At 47.5% G+C, this 19,449-nt stretch overlaps 1 protein-coding gene across 1 annotated transcript in view; it reads left to right on the plus strand.

Moving 5' to 3' along the window:
- The window catches only part of MAN2A1 (mannosidase alpha class 2A member 1), a 1,326,430-nt gene that overhangs the window by 845,604 nt on the left and 461,377 nt on the right, over positions 1–19,449 (plus strand). Inside the window, exon 14 of the mRNA XM_086961008.1 lies at positions 16,274–16,510. Coding sequence (XP_086817134.1) covers positions 16,274–16,510 — 237 coding nt within the window. The remainder of the gene's footprint in view (positions 1–16,273; positions 16,511–19,449) is intronic.

A 19,449-nucleotide genomic window follows, 5' to 3' on the forward strand; every position in this document is an offset into this window, starting at 1 on the left:
AACCCGTCGTCGAAGATTCCATTGTTAATGGCTCAGTTGTCTATTACAACTTTGGTCAAGGCGCCCCTGTTAACGAAGATTCCCTTAATGACCAAAAGTCCACCTGCATGAACTTGGTCAGCGATTCCACAAGTATTTCAAGCGTCGCCTGTTACGTTCACCCAATTTCAACTAAAAACGTACCATAGGCAAGACTATACTGATATATCTCTGTTGTTACCATCACATAGAGGAAGAGGAATCTGATGAAGATGACTGGGAGGAAGAAGGCCCTTTCGGGATTGCACGCCATCCGTCAGAGTTGCAAATAAAATGTCAAGAAGAGGATGAAGAGGAAGACTACCAGGAACATTTTTATCAAGAAGACTTGTCTACGTCCTATCATAGACAGTCACATAAGGTTCCACGTTCGGAAGAAACAAGTCATCTTCCTCCTTCTCTGATCCAAGATTTGCAGGCCATGTTGGCTGATTATCGGCAGAGGTTCCCACCTACACCGACTACTCCAATGTTACCTAACATGCCGGCGGTTACACCTACGCCGCCAATAGAAGATCCTATTTCACCTAGACACCCTGTAGAAGCTGTACCGCAAGGGGGTCAGGATCCTTCATCATCAGATGAGGATGAAAGAGAGGAAGGTGAATTGCCTAATGATAATGTACCTGGGGATCCTTGGGATGAATATATAATCCCCATGCCTTCGCCTCCTATGCCGCAACCCTCTGATTCACCACCTGAGGATATTGGCGGCTTTCATAACATTATGCAACGGGCTGCAGCACAGTTTGAACTTCACGACTTCAAAGAAGGTTATAAAGGAATCACCAGAGCAATACCGGTCTTAAGATAATGAAGACACCGCCAGACACTCCATCTTGCCTTGTGGGACACCCGCGTCCGGACTCTGTAATTTCGCAGGCTGCACAGCAGAGGTCAAAGTATCCATCCACCCCAATCTCAACTCCACCAGATAAAGAGGGTAGACGATTGGATTAGATAGGCAAAACATTTTCCACAAATGCTTCATCATCCATCAAGGCAGCAAGCTCTCTGGCAATCTTAGCACGTTATGACCGCCAGATGTGGTCAGAGTTATCTGAGTTCTTAGACCTTATACCTGAAGATCGCCAGCAGGACGCACGGAGAATAGAGCTCGAAGGGGAACGGGCCGCATCGTAAATTGTTGACTGCACTTTAGACATTTCTAATACTAATTTTCGGCAGCTAGCGGGGGCTGCTGTTCTCAGACGCCAGGGATGGCTCAAAGCAACCTCTTTTAGACCTGAGGTACAGACTAAAATACTTGACATGGCTTACGATGGCGACTCACTATTTGGTGAGCATATAGATGACGCCTTGCTGAGTTCAAGTTCAAGTTCAAGTTCAGGGATTTATATAGCGCACTACTCACCCAGAGGGTCTCAAGGCGCTTGGGGAAGGGTGTTCAATTTTTGTCGAATAGCCAGGTTTTAAGTTCTTTTCTGAAGGAGATGTGGTTCTGAGTAAGGCAGAGGTGAGTGGGGAGTGAGTTCCAGGTCTTGGCCGCCAGGAAGGAGAAGGATCTGCCACCCATGGTGGATTTTCGGATGCGCGGGACTGCGGCGAGGGCTTGATTGGACGATCTAAGTTGGCGGTTGGGTTTGTAGAAGGACAGTCGAGTGTTGAGGCATTCGGGTCCTAGTTTGTAGAGGGCCTTGTGTGCGTGGGTGAGAAGACAGAATGTAATTCTCTTGTTGACAGGAAGCCAGTGGAGGTCTTTTAGGGGACCTTGGCGAGGGATGTCCAATATGAGTCTCGCTGATGCGTTTTGGATGCGTTGGAGTTTTTTCTGTAGTTTTGCTGTGATTCCGGCGTATAGTGTGTTACCATAATCCAGTCGACTCGTGACCAGTGCGTGGGTGACAGTCTTTCTTGTTTCGAGGGGGATCCAGCGGAAGATCTTTTTGAGAATACGAAGTACGTTGAAGCAGGAGGATGAGACTGCGTTGACTTGTCTGGACATCGACAGAGAGGAGTCTAGGATGAAGCCCAGGTTGCGTGCGTGGTTAGTGGGTGTGGGTGCTGTGCCCAGAGCGGAAGGCCACCAAGAGTCGTCCCAGACAGAGGGGGAGGATCCTAGGATGAGCACCTACGTTTTGTCTGAGTTGAGTTTTAGGCGGCTGTGTTTCATCCATTCGGCTACTTCTTTCATGCCTTCGTGAAGATTGGTTTTGGCGGTGTTAGGGTCTTTGGTGAGGGAAAGGATTAACTGGGTGTCGTCGGCGTAGGAGATGATGTTAAGGTTGTGTTGACGCGCGATGGAGGCGAGTGGACTCATGTAAACATTGAAGAGGGTGGGACTGAGTGATGATCCTTGTGGTACCCCACAGATGACTTCAGTGGCCTCTGAGTTGAATGGGGGAAGTCGGACTCTTTGAGTTCTCCGGCGAGAAATGAGATGATCCAGTCCAAGGCTTTTCCTTGTATGCCGATGTTGCTGAGGCGTTGTATAAGGGTGCTGTGGCAGACTGTGTCGAAGGCGGCGGAGAGGTCGAGTAGGATGAGGGCCACTGTTTCTCCGTTGTCTAGTAGCGTTCGGATGTCGTCTGTAGCTGCGATGAGGGCGGTTTTGGTGCTGTGTTTGGCTCGGAAGCCGGACTGTGAGGGGTCGAGGGAGTTGTTGGATTCAAGGAAAGCGGCGGGTTGGCTGTTGACGGCTTTCTCGATGACTTTGGCGGGGAAGGGGAGGAGGGATATGGGTCGGTAGTTTTTAAGTTCAGAGGGGTCTGCTGTGAGTTTCTTCAGGAGGGCGCTGAGTTCGGCGTGTTTCCAGCTTTCTGGGAAGGTGGCAGAGTTGAACGAGCAGTTGATGACATCACGGAGATGGGGTGCGATGATGGAGTCAGCTTTGTTGAAGATGTGGTGGGGGCAGGGGTCGGTTGGCGAGCCAGAGTGGATTGAGTTCATTAGGTGGAGGGTGTCTTCGGTGGTGATTGGGTTCCAGGTGCTGAGGTTGTTAGTTGGCGGTGTAGGATATGAGGGGGGTGGGGAGGGTTGTTCGCCAGGAGTATTCTCGAAGCTGTTGTGAATGTCGGCAATTTTGTTGTAGAAGAAGGAGGATAATGCATCGCAGAGGTCTTGGGAGGGAGTGATGTCGTTAGATGCTGCGGCGGGGTTGGTGAATTCTTTGACGATGTTGAAAAGTTCCTTGCTGTTGTGGGCGTTGTTGTCGAGACGATCCTTGAAAGCTGATTTCTTGGTGGATCGAATCAGTTGGTGGTGTTTGCGGGTGGCCGCCTTGAGGGTGGCCATGTTGTCGGTGGTTGGGTTTTTTCTCCATGTTTTCTCTAGGGTGCGGCATAGCTTCTTGGATTTTTTAAGGTCATCATTGAACCAGGGGGCCTTTTTGCTGCCTGAATTGATCTGGTGCTTTTTTAGGGGTTGAGGTCTCCTAATAGAATGTAGTTCTCGGAGGCGAGGGCATGTGGGCTGACGAAGTCAGTGATGTCATCGCTGAATTGAGTACAGGTTCCTGGAGGCCTGTAGATGAGGGTGCCTCTAAGTGTGGTCCTAGGGTCGGTGTGTATCTGGAAGTGGAGATGTTCGGCGGTGGCAAGATTATCGTCGATGCTGGTTGTGATTTTGATGGTGTTCCTATAGACGATGGCGATGCCTCCTCCTGTTTGGTTGGTGCGGTCTTTTCGGGTGATCTTGTAAGCGTCCGGGATGGCTATAGCGATGTCGGGTGCTGATGATGTGTTCATCCAAGTTTCTGTAAGGAAGGCGATGTCCGGTGACGCAGTGTCGAGTAGGTCCCAGAGTTCAGTGGCGTGTCTATGGATCGAGCGGGTGTTTAGCAGGATGCACTTCAGGTGGTTAGAGTCGGAGCTATGTTTGGAGGAAGTGGATTTGGAGAGGGTCCTGAAGCAGGTGAACTTGCAGGTGTGACAGGGGAATGGACCGTGGGTACGTCCTGGGGTGGCTTCGCAGCATTGTGGTGTGCGTCCGGGGTTGAGGGCGAGGAGAGTTGCGGCATCATATGTGAATCTAGTGGGCTGGGTACGGCGGGGGCCAGGGGGTCTGGCACTGGGCGCGGTCCAGAGCGGACGGCGTAGACGGGCTTACCTTTGGCGCGCCTTTGGTGCGGCCGCAGCACGTAGGTTCATCTGTCTTATATGGAGAGTGGAGGGGGGCGGAGCGTGGGAGGGGCAGCTGGGAGGCGGGAGCGGGGAGGAGACACGGGGTCCAGGTAAACAAACTAACAAAATGGAGTAGGGTATCTCACAACAAAGCAGGGGCACAGTCAGCCTTATTACCACTCCTCTTACAGGCAATCGTCTTCAAGCAATTTCTCTCGTCAGGGCGGACGACGATGGTCAAACAATCATGGCCGTGACTCAAATAAAAGACAATGATCTTTGCCGGACGCCAGCTAAACCTTCTCCCCTACCTGTGGGCGCAAAGATCCCAGCATTTTTCCAAAAATTGGCAGCACATCACATCAGATCAGTGGGTCCTCGACCTTGTTCAAGGAGGTCACACTCTAGAGTTCTTAAAGAAGTCACCTACGACCCCGCCCAAGGGTCCCCCTTCCCCTCGTCTTCACTTACTGTTCAGAGAAGCTTTAAACATGCTCCACAAGAATGCGATAGAAAAAGTTCCAGTCTCGCAAAATGGGAAAGGATTCTACTCTTGTTTCTTTCTCATAAGGAAAAAATCGGGGGAGTGGTGCCCGATTTGCGACCCATGCAAACTCAACAAGTTTCTGAAGAAGCAGAGTTTTCGAATGGTGATGCTGGCAGATGTGTTGAGCTGTCTCAACGAAGGGGACTTTATGGCTTCTCTGGACTTGAAAGACGCTTACTTCCATATCTCTGTACATCCCAAACATCGCAACTACCTAAGATTCAAAGTGGCTGGTGTCCACTTTCAATTCAAGGTGCTCCCGTTCGGACTGAAATAGGCACCAAGAATATTCACAAAATGCCTAGCTCCAGTCTCTGCCACTCTAAGCTCTCGAGGTATTCAAGTCTTCCCATACCTCGACGACTGGCTGCTCAAAGGACCATCAAAGCAGGCTACGAGACAGACTGTCAAAAGTTGCCTTCATCTATTCTCAAATCTGGGACTCACTCTCAATGTAAACAAGTCACAGTTGCAACCCCTCCAGGATCTAACTTTTCTAGGAGCAACACTAGACACCAAACAGTGCAAGGCGTTCTTGTCAGAAGATCGTCAGAACAAGTTACAAAGCCTGGCAAAGTTAATTTCAAGAATAAAGTCAGTTTCTGTCCGAACATTCGCTTCTCTTCTGGGGATGTGCTCTTCGGCGATCAGCTTAGTCCCGCTTTGAAGGCTCAGGATGAGACCTCCGCAGGAAGAGCTGCACCGGCAATGGCAACAGGCCAGAGGGTCATTTGACGATTCCATAAAGGTGACCTCACGAAGGATACATGCTCTTCACTGGTGGTCAAAAAGACGCAATCTATCTCTGGGTCTCACGTTCCTGACCACATCCCCAGAGTTGGTCCTGACCACAGATCCATCCATGGAAGGTTGGGGAGGACATCTCCAAGACCTTCAAATTCAAGGACGATCGTCTCAACAATATCTACAGAAACACATCAACTGTCTCGAACTACGAGCCATCTTTCTTTCTCTGCAGACTACCTTCCGAGAATCGCGAACTCCTCAATGCTGGTGCGTACGGACAATACCACCAGCATGTATTACATCAACAAGCAGGGAGGAACGAGGTCTCTCTCCCTATCGCAGGAAGCTCAGGAATTGTGGGAGTGGGTTATAAAACATGGCATAACCCTCAGAGCAGAGCACGTCAAGGGAATTCAGAATTATCAGGCCGACAACCTCCGCAGATCTCTCACAGGATGTCACGAATGGGAGTTGGAACAAGAACAGGTGAAGAGGATCTTCCGGATGTAGGGCACGCCAACCCTAGATCTGTTTGCAACACAACAGAACAGCAAATGCCTTTATTACGCCAGCAGATTTCCTCAACAGAGTTCAAGAGGGAATGCCCTGTCCATGCGATGGTCAGGGATTTATGCGTACGCTTTTTCCCCGATAACATTAATACCGAGGGTTCTGCAAAAAATGAAGAGGGAACATTGCAGTCTCATCCTAATTGCTCCTCGCTGGCCGAGGCAGTATTATTTCCAAGAGTTATTCCTGTTGTCACAACAGCGTCCTGTTCATCTAAAACCAACACTCACAATGCTGACAAGAGAGGTCAGATTCTACACCCGGATCCACGATCGCTTCACTTGCACGCTTGGCTCCTGACTTCTTAGAATTTAAGGATCTCAAAATTTCTCTGGACTGTAGAGATATTCTATCTAAAGCCTGTGCTCAAAGTACTATCAAGACATATCGCTTTAAATGGAAGCTTTTTTGCCATTGGTGTGAAACAAATAATGTTCATCCACTCCAGGCTCCACCAGAGGATATCCTTCCGTACTTACTATCCCTAGCTAAAGCAGGTCTAGTATTCTCATCTATCAAAGTCCATCTCGCTGCGATTTCTGGATTCAGAAAGAGTCCTAACAGACCATCACTCTGTTCTTCGTCACTTATCAAACAATTTATAAAAGGGCTTTTTCAAGCTTTTCCTCCAATTCGACCTCCACCTCCAGAATGGGATCTCAATACTGTTTTATCTCAATTAATGAGGAGGCCATTTGAGCCAATTCACAAGGCCGAGCTCAAGTTCTTAACCTGGAAGGTGGCACTTTTATTAGCTCTCACTTCAGCCCGGAGGGTTAGTAAAATCCAGGCTTTCACAATTTCTGAACCTTTTCTACATATCACTAAAGATTACATCACGTTACAAACAAATCCAAAATGAATTCCTAAAGTACAGTCTCAATTCCATCTACACCAACCTGTAAAGCTGAAAACCTTCTTCCTGGATCCAGTTAAACCGGCGGAAAAGGCTTTGCACTCTCTTGACGTAAAACGTTGCTTGAAGTTTTACCTTCAAAAGACTAAGGATATTAGACTATCTAATCAGTTTTTGGTTGCTTATGGTCAAGCCACATTAGGACAAGCCGAGACAAAAGCTTTAGCCAGATGGCTGTCTTCTGTCATACAATTTTGCCATGATAAAGCCAACAAACCTTTGCACAGAAAGGTTAATCACATTCCACCAGAACTATGTTGGCTTCTACAGCCTTATTTGCTGGGGTCACATTGGAGAATATTTGTCGTGCTGCGACATGGAAGAATGTCGACACGTTCACGAAGCACTACTGCTTACTATCTGCGTGGCAGGACGATGCAGCAGTGGGACAAGCTGTTCTTCAACATCTCCTTCATTAAGGTTAGGCTTGTAAATGTGTCTCATATTGCATTTATGATGTATAAGTATGATCATATTCACTGTAATGTTTCTGGTTGTCAAATATTGTTTTTTAATATGCAGTATGTTAAATGGCTATAACTATCTCATTTCAGAAGGTTTCTGCATTTGCATGTATTTACATATTCTAGTGCTCTATAACCTTCCGGATGTGTGGGGGATATGTAGATTTACGCCTTGTCTCCCACCTTCCGCAAACGACATTATTGGGCAAGGCTTACTGCTTGCTATCCTGATTCAGGCATGTGAATCTATGAAAGATACCCCAATACTGGATAAGAACATAAGTTACTTACCTGTAACTGCAGTTATCCAGTATTGGTATCTTTCATAGATTCACATGCACCCACCCCACCCTCCTTCCCATTAGGACAGTTCTCTAATGGGGATACATACTTCTCACTTGTTGATTGTCAGTGTGCTCGCGGGTGTTGCGTCCTGAGGCGGAAGCCGGGACTGTTGCGTGAGAGAGCGAACTAACTGCTTTTAAAAATTGCTGCTTTGAAAGATTTATTTTACTGTGTAATTGTGTATCTTGTATAGCTTTTAAAAGACTACGTTTTAAAAGTGCATTTGTGCTCCTCTTACCGATCGCTCACTCTCTGGGCACACATTCTATTTGCTTCTGTACCCGCCCACTAATTCTGCTCGCCTCATTGCATCCGATTAGGCGCTGCTGAGGTTAGAGTGTAGACACCATCTTAGGTGAGGAGCAGGCGAGCGGCACAGTGCTCGGCCCCTCCCACCTCTGACCACTTAAAAACAGCAATCACTATCGCGTGCACCGATTGTGAGTGTGCTCGCGGGTGTTGGGTCCTGAGGCGGAAGCGGGACTGTTGCGTGGGAGAGCGAACTAACTGCTTTTAAAAATTGCTGCTTTGAAAGATTTATTTTACTTTGTAATTGTGTATCTTGTATAGCTTTTAAAAGACTACGTTTTAAAAGTGCATTTGTGCTCCACTTACAGATCGCTCACTCTCTGGGCACACATTCTATTTGCTTCTGTACCGGCCCACTAATTCTGCTCGCCTCATTGCAGCCGATTAGGCGCTGCTGAGGTTCGAGTGTAATGTAATGTAATGTAAGAGACACTTCTATAGCGCTACTTTCACTCCAAGGAGTATCTTGGCGCTCACCCAACCCAGATGGAAGAGTTGGAGGGAAAAGGATGAATTACACTCTACACCACAAATTACACCAACGCCCTACATGCCGCATCAGACAAAGAGAAGACCCAGGTTTTTAGTGCCTTCCTGAAAGAGGTTTCTTGGGACAGTGATCATAGAAGGGGCGGAAGCTTATTCCAGGCCTTGGTACCTAGTACGAAAAGGGATTTACCACCTTTTGTTGCCAGCTTGAATCGGGGAGGTGTAAGTAGATTCTGACTGGCAGACCTCAGACAACGTGTCGGGTGGTATCTTTTGAAGCCATTGCATAGGTATTTTGGACCTTGCTGATGGAATGCCCTAAAGGTAATTATAAGGATTTTAAACAAAATTCTTTTACCTATTGGCAGCCAGTGCAGTGTGTTAAGTGCTGCTGAGGCTGGAGACCTACGGTGCCAACGTAATACAAGGCGGGCCGCTGCATTTTGGACCATTTGTAACCTGTGGAGGACAGTTTTGTTAGCTCCAGCATTTAAGCCGTTACAATAGTCCAGCCTGGAACTTATTAAGGCCACTGCAACTGTTTTCCTAGCCGACAACGGAAGTAAGTCAAAGAACTTCCTCAGAGCTTTTATAATCTGGAAGGACGTCCCTGCTACTGCCACCGCCTGATGTTTAAAAGACAGTTGGTCGTCAAATTTGATGCCAAAATTGCGGGCAGATGTAATTGTGTTGGGAGGGGCTTCTGCATCCACCGGCCAACACATTTTTGGGGAAAACAGATTATGACTCCCAAATGGCAGGATATCTGTTTTTCCAGCGTTACATTTTAAATGATTGTTAGTCATCCATTTAAAAGTTGCTGCTAGACATTCCTTAAGATCTTCCTCTGCACCTGGCCGTTCCCTATGCAGTACCAGAATGAGTTGGGTGTCGTCAGCGTATGAAATTGAACTGATCTGGAGTGACGCGATCAGTTTCACTAGGGGTACCATGTACAGATTGAAAAGTACAGGACTTAAGCTCGAGCCCTGAGGGACCCCTGAGCTGACGACTTTAGCCTCAGACTGATATTGACCCAACACTGTGACTTGGCGTCTATTACTAAGGAAATTCCTAAGCCAGGCCAAGACCTGCCCTCCTACCACTGCGGCAGCCAACCGGTCCACTAAGATGTTATGTGAGACCGTATCGAAGGCTGCCGACAGGTTAAGTAGGATAAGGACAGCCTTCTTTCCTTGATCCATGGCCGCTCGTAGGGTCTCTGCTGTAAAAAGCAGGGCCGTCTCGGTAGAATGTTCTGACTGGAACCCTGACTGGTTAGGATGGAGGATGTTGTTCTTCTCCAAAAAGCTCGTCAGTTGACTATTGACAAACTTTTCTGCCAGTTTGAACAGGACAGGAAGCAGGGAGATAGGGCGCAGGTTGGAGAGAGTGGTAGGGTCAGCAAGTGCCTTTTTTTGGAGAGGCTTGACAGCTGCAAGCTTCCAATCATTGGGAATGTCTGCCGTAGTTAGAGATGAGTTAATAATCCTGTTGATTATAGGATTAACCATCTCTACTAAGGTGTGTAACACTGGAGGGGGACAAGGGTCAAAAGGGGATCCAGATTTGCTGGCCAGAATAGCCTTAGAGGTGTCTTCAGGAGATACCGGGGCAAATTCCACTGACTGTTCAGAAACCACCAACGCAGTTGGTCCTGGTGGGAAAGTCTTCACGATGGTAAGGATCTTGTTGTCAAAATAATCAGATAACATATTGCAAAGATCTTGAGATGGGGGAATCTCCTGCGATAGAGCTGATGGATTCATAAAGTCCTTTACAATCTTGAAGATTTCTTTTTGTTCCTGGCCCGCCGTAGAAAGGGCCTGTAAATAATGGGTTTTCTTTGCGGATTTTATTCCAGCATGATACTTCCGTCTCGCTGACCTATAGGTATTACGGGCGGTGGCATCATCATTTCTACGCCACCTCCGTTCCAGTGCTTTTACCTCTCCCAGCTCTAATTTCAAGGCCAATGAGAACCAAGGGGCACTTTTTTTGGTCTTAATGGTTCTTAGGGTATTATTGCTGGGTGAGTTTAACAAGGCCCCCGCTCTGGCAATCCAGTCACAAAAAGTCTGATTGTCTACAGAGGTAGAGCTGGAGCTGGTACACTGGCTTTTAGTTGTTCTACCACATCAGGTCTACTGGGTAGTAATTTCCAGTTAGGACTGGGTTTAGCTTTGGGGTTTTTAGTGCTCGTTATGGGGGTGGCGATAGATGTCGAGTTCAATACAATATTAAAAGGAATAAAAAAATGATCGGTCCAAGTCTGGGGGTTGGGGGGTTTGATTCTCAGGCTAGTGGAATTAGAACAAATGCAATCCAATAAATGTCCCGCCTGATGAGTGGGTTCCCGATTCAGAAGCGTGAGTCCTAGCACATCAATGATGTCCATAAAGCAGCCCACTCCAGGTTCTCTAAGGGAATCTAGATGCAAATTTAAGTCACCCAGTACTGTAAAATGGGAGAATCTAAGTGCTAGTTCACGCCGTGCATCGCCCACAGTTTCCAGGAACTTTGATGGAGGTCCCGGGGGCGATAAATGAGGGCGCCGGAAAAGGTAAAGGAGTCATGAATCCCCAAAGAGAATGCTAGCGCCTCTGCCCCTTTAATGTCCGTCAGTTCTTGAGTAGAACACTTAAGAGTGTTACGGTAGATGATAGCAAGGCCCCCTCCCCGTAATTCAGGTCTATCCAAACGTTGGATAAGAAAGTTCTGCGAAAGGGCTATGGCTATGTCGGGGTTACACCAGGGTTTTAACCATGTTTCAGTGACCAAGAGCCAGTCAAGATTGGTCTCGACGATAAGATCATGGATATTCTGGGCGTTCTTGGAAAGGGATCGTGCATTAATTAATCCGCCCCGTAAGACAGGGGAATCCACAGATGGTTTCAGGGAGGGCTCAGGGGTCAGCGTAAGCTGACACCGAATACAACAAACGGGGCCATGCCAATTATCGGGAAGTAACACATCGTAACAGAGGACATGGGACCCATTGCGGGACAACAAAAATTCCCTAGACATACCTAGATCAGAATAGGCGAATTGCGGTGGTGATCGCACAGAGTCTCCCGCCTCCCACGCCTCCTTAGCGCAGACGGGCAAGACTCTGGCTCGACTCAAGCGCGAGTCGGGCGTGCCCGCTGCGCGTCACCGCTGCGCGAGAAGTGGGAGGATTAAGTAGAGGCTCACCTGAGCGTCTGCCTGAGCACTAGAGCGCTCAGCCCGATGGCACCACGAGAGCTCCCCGGCTACCCCCAAGATGGCGGCAAAACGCCACGAACAGCAAACACAGCCACAATTCTGTCCGCCCAAAAGAGCGGTGGGACACAATTATAGTGCGAGTATGTGGGCAAAGTGATGTTTTTAAAATCAAGGGTAAAGTAAAAGATATTTAAATCAAATACAAGAATGCAGTAAGTTTTTAAAATAAGCGCTAATAAGTCCTGTTACACGCTCGTTTAAGCGCTGGTAGGTTATATTGCGCGGCGAGAATAAAAATACAACCTTTCCCTGGAGCAGGCTTACTAAAGTGGTCGCCTTAAATAGAGGCTCACCTGAGCGTCTGCCTGAGCACTAGAGCGCTCAGCCCGATGGCACCACGAGAGCTCCCCGGCTACCCCCATCTTAGGTGAGGAGCAGGCGAGCGGCACAGTGCTCGGCCCCTCCCACCTCTACGGTCACAAAATGAGATCCCCTCCCCGGAAGCGCAGCGGGCGCGTCGACGGCGCGCCGAAGACGCGCCTAAGACAAGCCCGTCTGCGCCCGTCCGCGACCAGCCGGGACTAGGGGCATACCATACTGGCCAACCAATCCACTATTCCAGGGACGAACTTTTGGAGTGCAATAACAAAGCTCATTTATACCTGTCGAAGGAAACACTCTGTCGGCTATGTAAGTATGGTATCCTGAGTCAGGGTTGTCACCTGACCACCTGCGCAAACAATCAGGTACTGCCTGACCTACCCCCCCAGTCGCTAACCATTTTATACTTAAACACCCGTTCCCTTCTCAAGCATCAGATGGACATTTTTCTGTTACTAGACACGAAGAAACCAGATATCCTCCTACTGGCAGAAACGTGGCTAACCCCTACCTCCGCACCCGACATAATTGCAGCTCTGCCACCTAATTACCATATCATTCAGGCAGACCGTGTTACAGGGAAAGGGGGAGGAGGAGTCGCGGCAATTATCCACTCTAGCCTGGATGTTACCACCCTTACCTCCTTGACGTTAGCCAACACAGATAACCTAGTGCTAAAAATTGCTACTCCCCACATGACTATAGCATGCGTCCTCTTGTATAGACCCCTTACCTCAATGCCATTGTTTCCTATGGCCTTAAGCGATCAAGTTTCTAATTTGGCACTTGACCATGCCAGGATCTTTCTAGTAGGTGATCTTAACTATTGGTATAAAGATCCCTCAGAGGGCCCCCAATCGGCTGAACTGACTGATCTTCTGTCTAACATAAATTTTGATCAACTAGTGCTCTCCCCTACCCGTTGCAAAGGTCACATACTAGACCATGTGTGGTCTAACGCCACATGCGTAACAACCCCGACAACCTTGCCATGCCTTTGGTCAGACCACCTTATTCTTAAATTTAAGGTATGTATCACCCCCACTAGGATCACTGCGCCAGTCACCGGCAGGCTAGCTATAACTGGAATGCAATGGATAAAACTGCTTTTTTACAGTCACTAGCTAATGCCATCCCTCCTCTGGACAATGATATAAACTCTTCAGTATCCACTCTCACTGGCTGGTTACAAGCGGCTAGTAACCTTCATGCCCCGTACAAAAGAATTAGATTGGCACGGCGCACGGATGCCAATAGATGGTTCTCCTATGACTTGAAAACTAGGAAACTGGCCTTACGGCATCTAGAACGCCTTTGGCGCTGCGAATATGATCCCGAGTTAAAAATTAAATATGTCAGGGCCAGAAAGGAATATATGAATGCTATTTCCGCAGCAAAGGCGGAGTACTTTTCTTCTCGAATCCTAGATTCCTCAAACAAATCTAAGGATATTTTCTCTATTTTCAATGAATTGACGAACTTGGAGAATGTCCGCCCCAAGGTAATTCCTACCCAGTGTCTGTGTGATTCACTTAACACCTACTTTAGTGATAAAATTGCAGACATTAAAACCAGCATTCCTCAACCGGTGACCCCAATTACGTCCGGTATAGCAATTAAGACCAGTACTGCCACCTTTACTAATTTTCAGCCCATAACTCAGGTACAGCTTCTGGAACTAATGACTAGAGTCAAATCCGGCTCCCCACTGGACATCTGCCCTCCTCGCATCTTAAAAGAGTGTTTCTCCACCTATCCAGCCCCTGCCCTTGCACTTTTGAATGACTCCCTCACCTCGGGCATTGTTCCATCTGCCTTTAAAGAAGCCACGGTCATACCGTTATTAAAAAAACCAGGGGCTGTCCCTACCTGTAAGGCAAATTACCGGCCCATTTACTTATTGCCTTACTTGGCAAAGGTCCTGGAGGCACACGTGGCGAAATGCCTCTCTAATTTTTTGGAGGAGTCCTCCTGCTTTGACCCCCACCAGGCTGGATTCCGGCCAGCACACTCAACAGATGCAGTGGTCACCACAGTTTTGGACACACTGCGAGACTGCGCAGACAGACGCTTCCCCCAGGCCCTGGTGCTCCTAGATCTGTCGGCCGCGTTCGACACGGTCGACCACAACATCTTGATCGACCGTGTCGGACAGGCCGGCATACGGGACACGGCGGCACGCTGGCTGAGGTCCTTCTTGGGGAATCGCTCCCAAGCAGTGCGCCTGGGAGACCTAACCAGTGTTAAACAGCCCATCTCATGTGGAGTGCCACAGGGATCCTCCCTGTCACCTCACCTTTTCAATATATATATGCTCCCTCTTATTCAAACCCTCAGAGACAAACAGGTGAGAGTCTTCAACTATGCTGACGACTTACAGCTACTCTTTACCATCGATAATTCTGAAAATTCCATTATCCATTTCCAGTCAACCATGAGGTTTATTAAATCCTGGATGGACCAAAACCAGCTGAAATTAAATCCAGGTAAAACCGAATTGGTATTGACGGGGGACAGCGCTAAGCTTTGGGGTCCCCACTACTGGCCATCAGATCTGGGTCAAGCTCCGTCACCATCGGCCAAAATGCTTGGAGTCATCGTGGACAGCGACCTCTAATTAAAAGCACAAGTGGGCCAGGTGGTTTCCAAATGCTTTTTTCAGCTAAAAAAAATTCGGAAGGTCCGGCTACTGTTAACGTCGGAAGCAATCACCTAGGCTGTGATCGCTACTGTTCTGTCCCATCTGGACTACGCGAATGCCATCTATCTGGGTCTTCCAAACTATCTACTCAAGCGTCTCCAGATGGTTCAGAACTATGCCGCAAGGCTGATTCTAAAGCAACCAAGGTGGCATTCAGCTACTCCCCTACTCATCAAACTGCACTGGCTTCCGGTCACGCAACACTGTGCTTTTAAAGCAGGTTGCTTGATCTTTAAGTGTCTGTACGGCAAAAGCCCGAAATTCATCAATCAACTAATTACCAGATACGTTCCTTCTCGCAACCTTCGCTCACTCCACCAAGGCCTCCTCCAGACTTTCCCTCTCAAACTTAAACGTGCTGGTGGACGTAGGTTTGCTACACTTGCCCCCTGCCTATGGAACACTTCCCCCCGGAGATCCGGTAGTGCCAAGATCTCCTATCTTTCCGGAAAGCGTTGAAGACCTGGCTTTTTAGACAAGCATTTTAATTAACTCTCCACCACTCACCCTGACCTATGTTACTGACGATCTTAGCGCCAAGAAACTAATCAGTGATAGTGCGCTTAATAAATATTTTAATAACATAACATAACATTGTGCTAAGAAATTCTGAGGAGAATTGCCTCTGCTGGGAAGGTTCTAGAGGGTGCTGGTATCTGATTGGTTGGAACTATTTTTCGGTTCTTTTCATACAATGAGGTAGATAGGCTACTAAGCTTTGGGCCTTTTGGGCCTAATGTCTTGTCAGCCTACTACAGTTTCTTACTAAGGCACTGCTTTTGTATGTATTATTACCCTGGGACTCCCGCCTCGGCGACGGGGAATGATTCAGGCATGTGAATTTATGAAAGATACCAATACTGGATAACTGTAGTTACAGGTAAGTAACTTATTTTCTTCTTTGCATTCAAATCAAAGGTAATAAATCTAAGGGGGAACCCTAGCTGGGAAATAAAAGCTTTACAAGGGAAAATATTCGGAATCAAGGTATTATGCCCTTAATCATAGCCACCCTTCCATCTGTTCCTAAAATGGGATCTGTGGGATGCATCTGTATCCTGGAGACAGAATTGAGGTTAAATGGTTGCCTGAGGCTGTTGTGTCTCTATCCCGTCAGAAGTAAGGCCATCTCATTGTGAAAAGTTGTTTTAATAAATGCAGTATTTAGTGCTTATTTTTTTTCTGTTTGTCTAATTGTTGTGAAATCCTCCTAAAAATTGTGAGATGGAAAAAGTGTTTTTCCTATTTGTTTTTGGTGACCTTCAGCCAGATAGTGTGGAATCATTTAAAAAGTTTGAAATCTGAGAAGGATTCCTCACTGGCCAACTAATCTTACAGGTATGTAACTCTTGCTTCTGTTGGCAACTTCGCATGTAAATCGATGATAAGGTTTTAGAGAGAATAATTATTTGCACTGTCATGCATTGACTCCACCATCTTTCAGTTTTAAATAGCTTTTCTGCTTTGTTTTTTCAGATTTGTTTCACAGCACAACTGCCAGCTTTTGGGTTAACAGTCTACCAGCTTGTCGAAGGATTGAGTTCAGAAACGATTTTGGCTGATTATGTGCTGCACACTAGTGGGCAGACCGATAACCGAGTGAATGCAGCGAAACAGTTTCAGATAAAAGAGATACAAAATGGAGCAGATGAAATAACAATTGAAAATGTATACCTGAAACTTCACTTCTCTGGGCTGTCTGGTCTTTTAGAGGTATGTAGGCTCATCAGCACAACCTTTATTCTTTCATTTATTTGTTTTTTTGGGGGTTTAAATATGCAGTGCAAGGAAGTATATGTTTTTTCCTAAGATTGGCAATAATAAATGGATTTGGTGTGCCTGGGTCACACCTTTCCCCGTTTTCAGGATCAGGTAGAGTTATAAAAACATATTTCTCATGGATACTTCTAATAGCAGATTCCTCACATGTAGAATATTACCCAACCTCCAAATGGGTTACAGATGTTTTCACAGCAGTGCTCCCGCGCCACATGGTGGCGCAGTGTGGCTTCATGTTTGACTTCTTCCACCCCGGAAATCTGGTAATGACAAAGCAGAGCCGCATATAAGCACCACCCATGAGTGCTCTGATATCAGTTCCATTCTTTCTGCCCCTACGAACGTGTATCTGGAGCTACGCTCCCTTTTTTCGGCAGTTTCAAAAGCTTCAAATTAATTTTAGTGTGCAATGGAATGATTCCTCCATCCAAAGTTATAGGGGGCAAACTATGCTGTGACTGTTGTAAACAGATCTTATTGGCAGGTCAGCACAACATGTGCCCCTGGTGTTTGGGCTTCAGTCATGACTCCTAGTTATATGACGAAGTTGCCCTCATGCACTAGCAGGCGATCCAGGGCATAAAGCAAAGTTGTAAGTTCCGAAACATTTAAATGAGCCATGCAAGACCCTCTCTAACTGAAGGGGCTGACCTTTTCTGGCTGTGTAGACTATTCCGCCAACAGCTCCTCTTAAGGATAAAGGTCATCTAGTAATATGAAGTTCATATCAAACCGGAAACACAAGAAAGCAAAGCGGGACTTGGCCACATCCCACCACTCCTTTGCTAAAGAGAGATCTGAAGGGTGTCAAAGTTCTAATTGATCTTACTCTCGATCCCCAATTGAGGAGCTGATCCTACAGTAGATCCCAATGCACCTCAGTTTCACTGGGCTTTCGACGAGGCAGCAAGCTGAGGCCTTTAGAGAGGCTTTGCTACAGATTTTCTATTTTTAGCTGTCTTCCTTTTCCCTTTTGTATGCCTTTGGACCCCACAGATCTGTTGGATCAGTTCTTGGTGCCCTATGAATCCCTGGAGTCTATCTTCTGTTCCGTACTGACGTAGCGGCAACTTCTATTCTTTCACCAGCAACTTCCTCATTGACACCAGTCTCTGTTGCTGGACATGGATCCTTTGGTGAACCCAAGCCTAATCTGCCTTGACTCTGAGGTTGTCTGCTGCAGTAACATCAGCCCTTTCTTGGCCAGGGTCTGGCATCAGGAGAAAAACATGCAGGTCACCACGGCCACTGATCTTCCCAGTCCCACTCCCCTCTGGAATCAGCGTCCAAACTGCTTTAGTTTGCCCTTAATGGCACACAACCACTCTGGGAGGCAGGATCTGACATTTCCCCCCAGAGTGGATGCCCCTCACCTCTGACAGATGGGTCCTCCAGATTTCCAGCAGGGCTAGGCCATGACATTTCTTTATGACCCCCGCAACTTCTGCCCTCATCAGAACAGCTCTCAGAGGAGCATCTGTCAATCTTACTACAAGAGGTGTGAGCCCTATTGTCAAAGGGGGCTATCGAGGGTGTGCCCCCTCAGAAAAAGGGACAAGTTGTTACTGTTGTTGGTGCTGAGGCCTTCCTGCCATCCATCAAGGGGAGGCTGCTTTAGGTCCATATTGAACAACACCATTGCCATGTGGTATTGCAGCTGGAATGAAGAGTTAGAGTCCTTGGCTTTATTCTAGGGGGACCTGTGCCTCAGCACCTACCTGATTGTGTCCCAAATGGCAGTTACATCTGGAGGTGGCACAGAGTGTCTTCCAGCAACCTGGCCTAATCTCTTTACCAACTGCAGGGGACATGCAAGGTCAGCACTGAAATTTCTAACAAGGCGTTCTCCGAGACACCTACGGCCTAGAGTGACTCACAAGATTGCTGTATGCCTTTTCACCACTAACTCTCTTGCCCAGAGATCTGCCCAGAGATCTGAAGATGATCAGGAACTATTGGGCCCAAGTCATCCTAGTAGCTCCAGATTGGGCAAGGAGAGTGTGGTACCCAGAACTACTGGGCATGAGGACCTGTCCTCCAATCAAGCTTCCTCCACAGGAGGATCTTTTGTCGCAGCAGCAGGGTTGATCTGACACACAGGCCTTCATAATCTACACCTCCACGCATGGAGATTGAGTGGTAGAATTTGACTGCATTTGGTCTCCCTCCCGAAGTTGTGGATGTCATCCTTGCAGCCAGGCGTCTTTCTACGAAGTTTGTGGACACTGGGACACATTTATGGCATGGTGTGTATTAGATCTGGGGGTCTCTAGTTGGCAATGGTATTCACCTTTGTCCAAATAGGGACCCTTACTTCTAAGTCAGGATAAGGGGATTACACTCCTAAATAACCCCTGCTCACCCCCTTGGTAGTTTGGCACGAGCAGACAGACTTATGTCAGAGGCAGTGTGTTAAGCATTTGTAAATATACACAGTAATACAGGGAAAACACTACAGATGGATACAACACAGGTTTTATAAAAATAAGTATTCTTTATATAGACTTAAACACAAGACCACAACCGACAAAAATCCACAATACTACACTTAAGATTGCTTTAAAGATGATAAAAGTTACTTAGTTCAAGTTGATGATGAATGCGACAAAGTTCTCAACAAAGTACCTGGATGCGTAACGCAAAGTAAACAAAAGGTTGGCAAAAGGGGAGATGCGTCAGTGCCTTGATCCGGGGGAGATGATGCGTTGTGCCTCGATGCTTGCGCAGAGTAGGGGATGCGTCGTAATCCTTGCAATGACTCTGTACTTTGGAGCGACAGGCCCTGCGACACGCTTCTCTGTTGATGCGATGGCGACTCTCACGATGGCGTCGCGCTTCTCCGGTGATGCGACAGCAGGCAGCTTCGATCAACA

The sequence above is a fragment of the Lissotriton vulgaris genome, chromosome 3_1 (assembly GCF_964263255.1).
Source record: "Lissotriton vulgaris chromosome 3_1, aLisVul1.2, whole genome shotgun sequence".
In the NCBI taxonomy this organism is placed as follows: Eukaryota; Metazoa; Chordata; class Amphibia; order Caudata; family Salamandridae; genus Lissotriton; species Lissotriton vulgaris.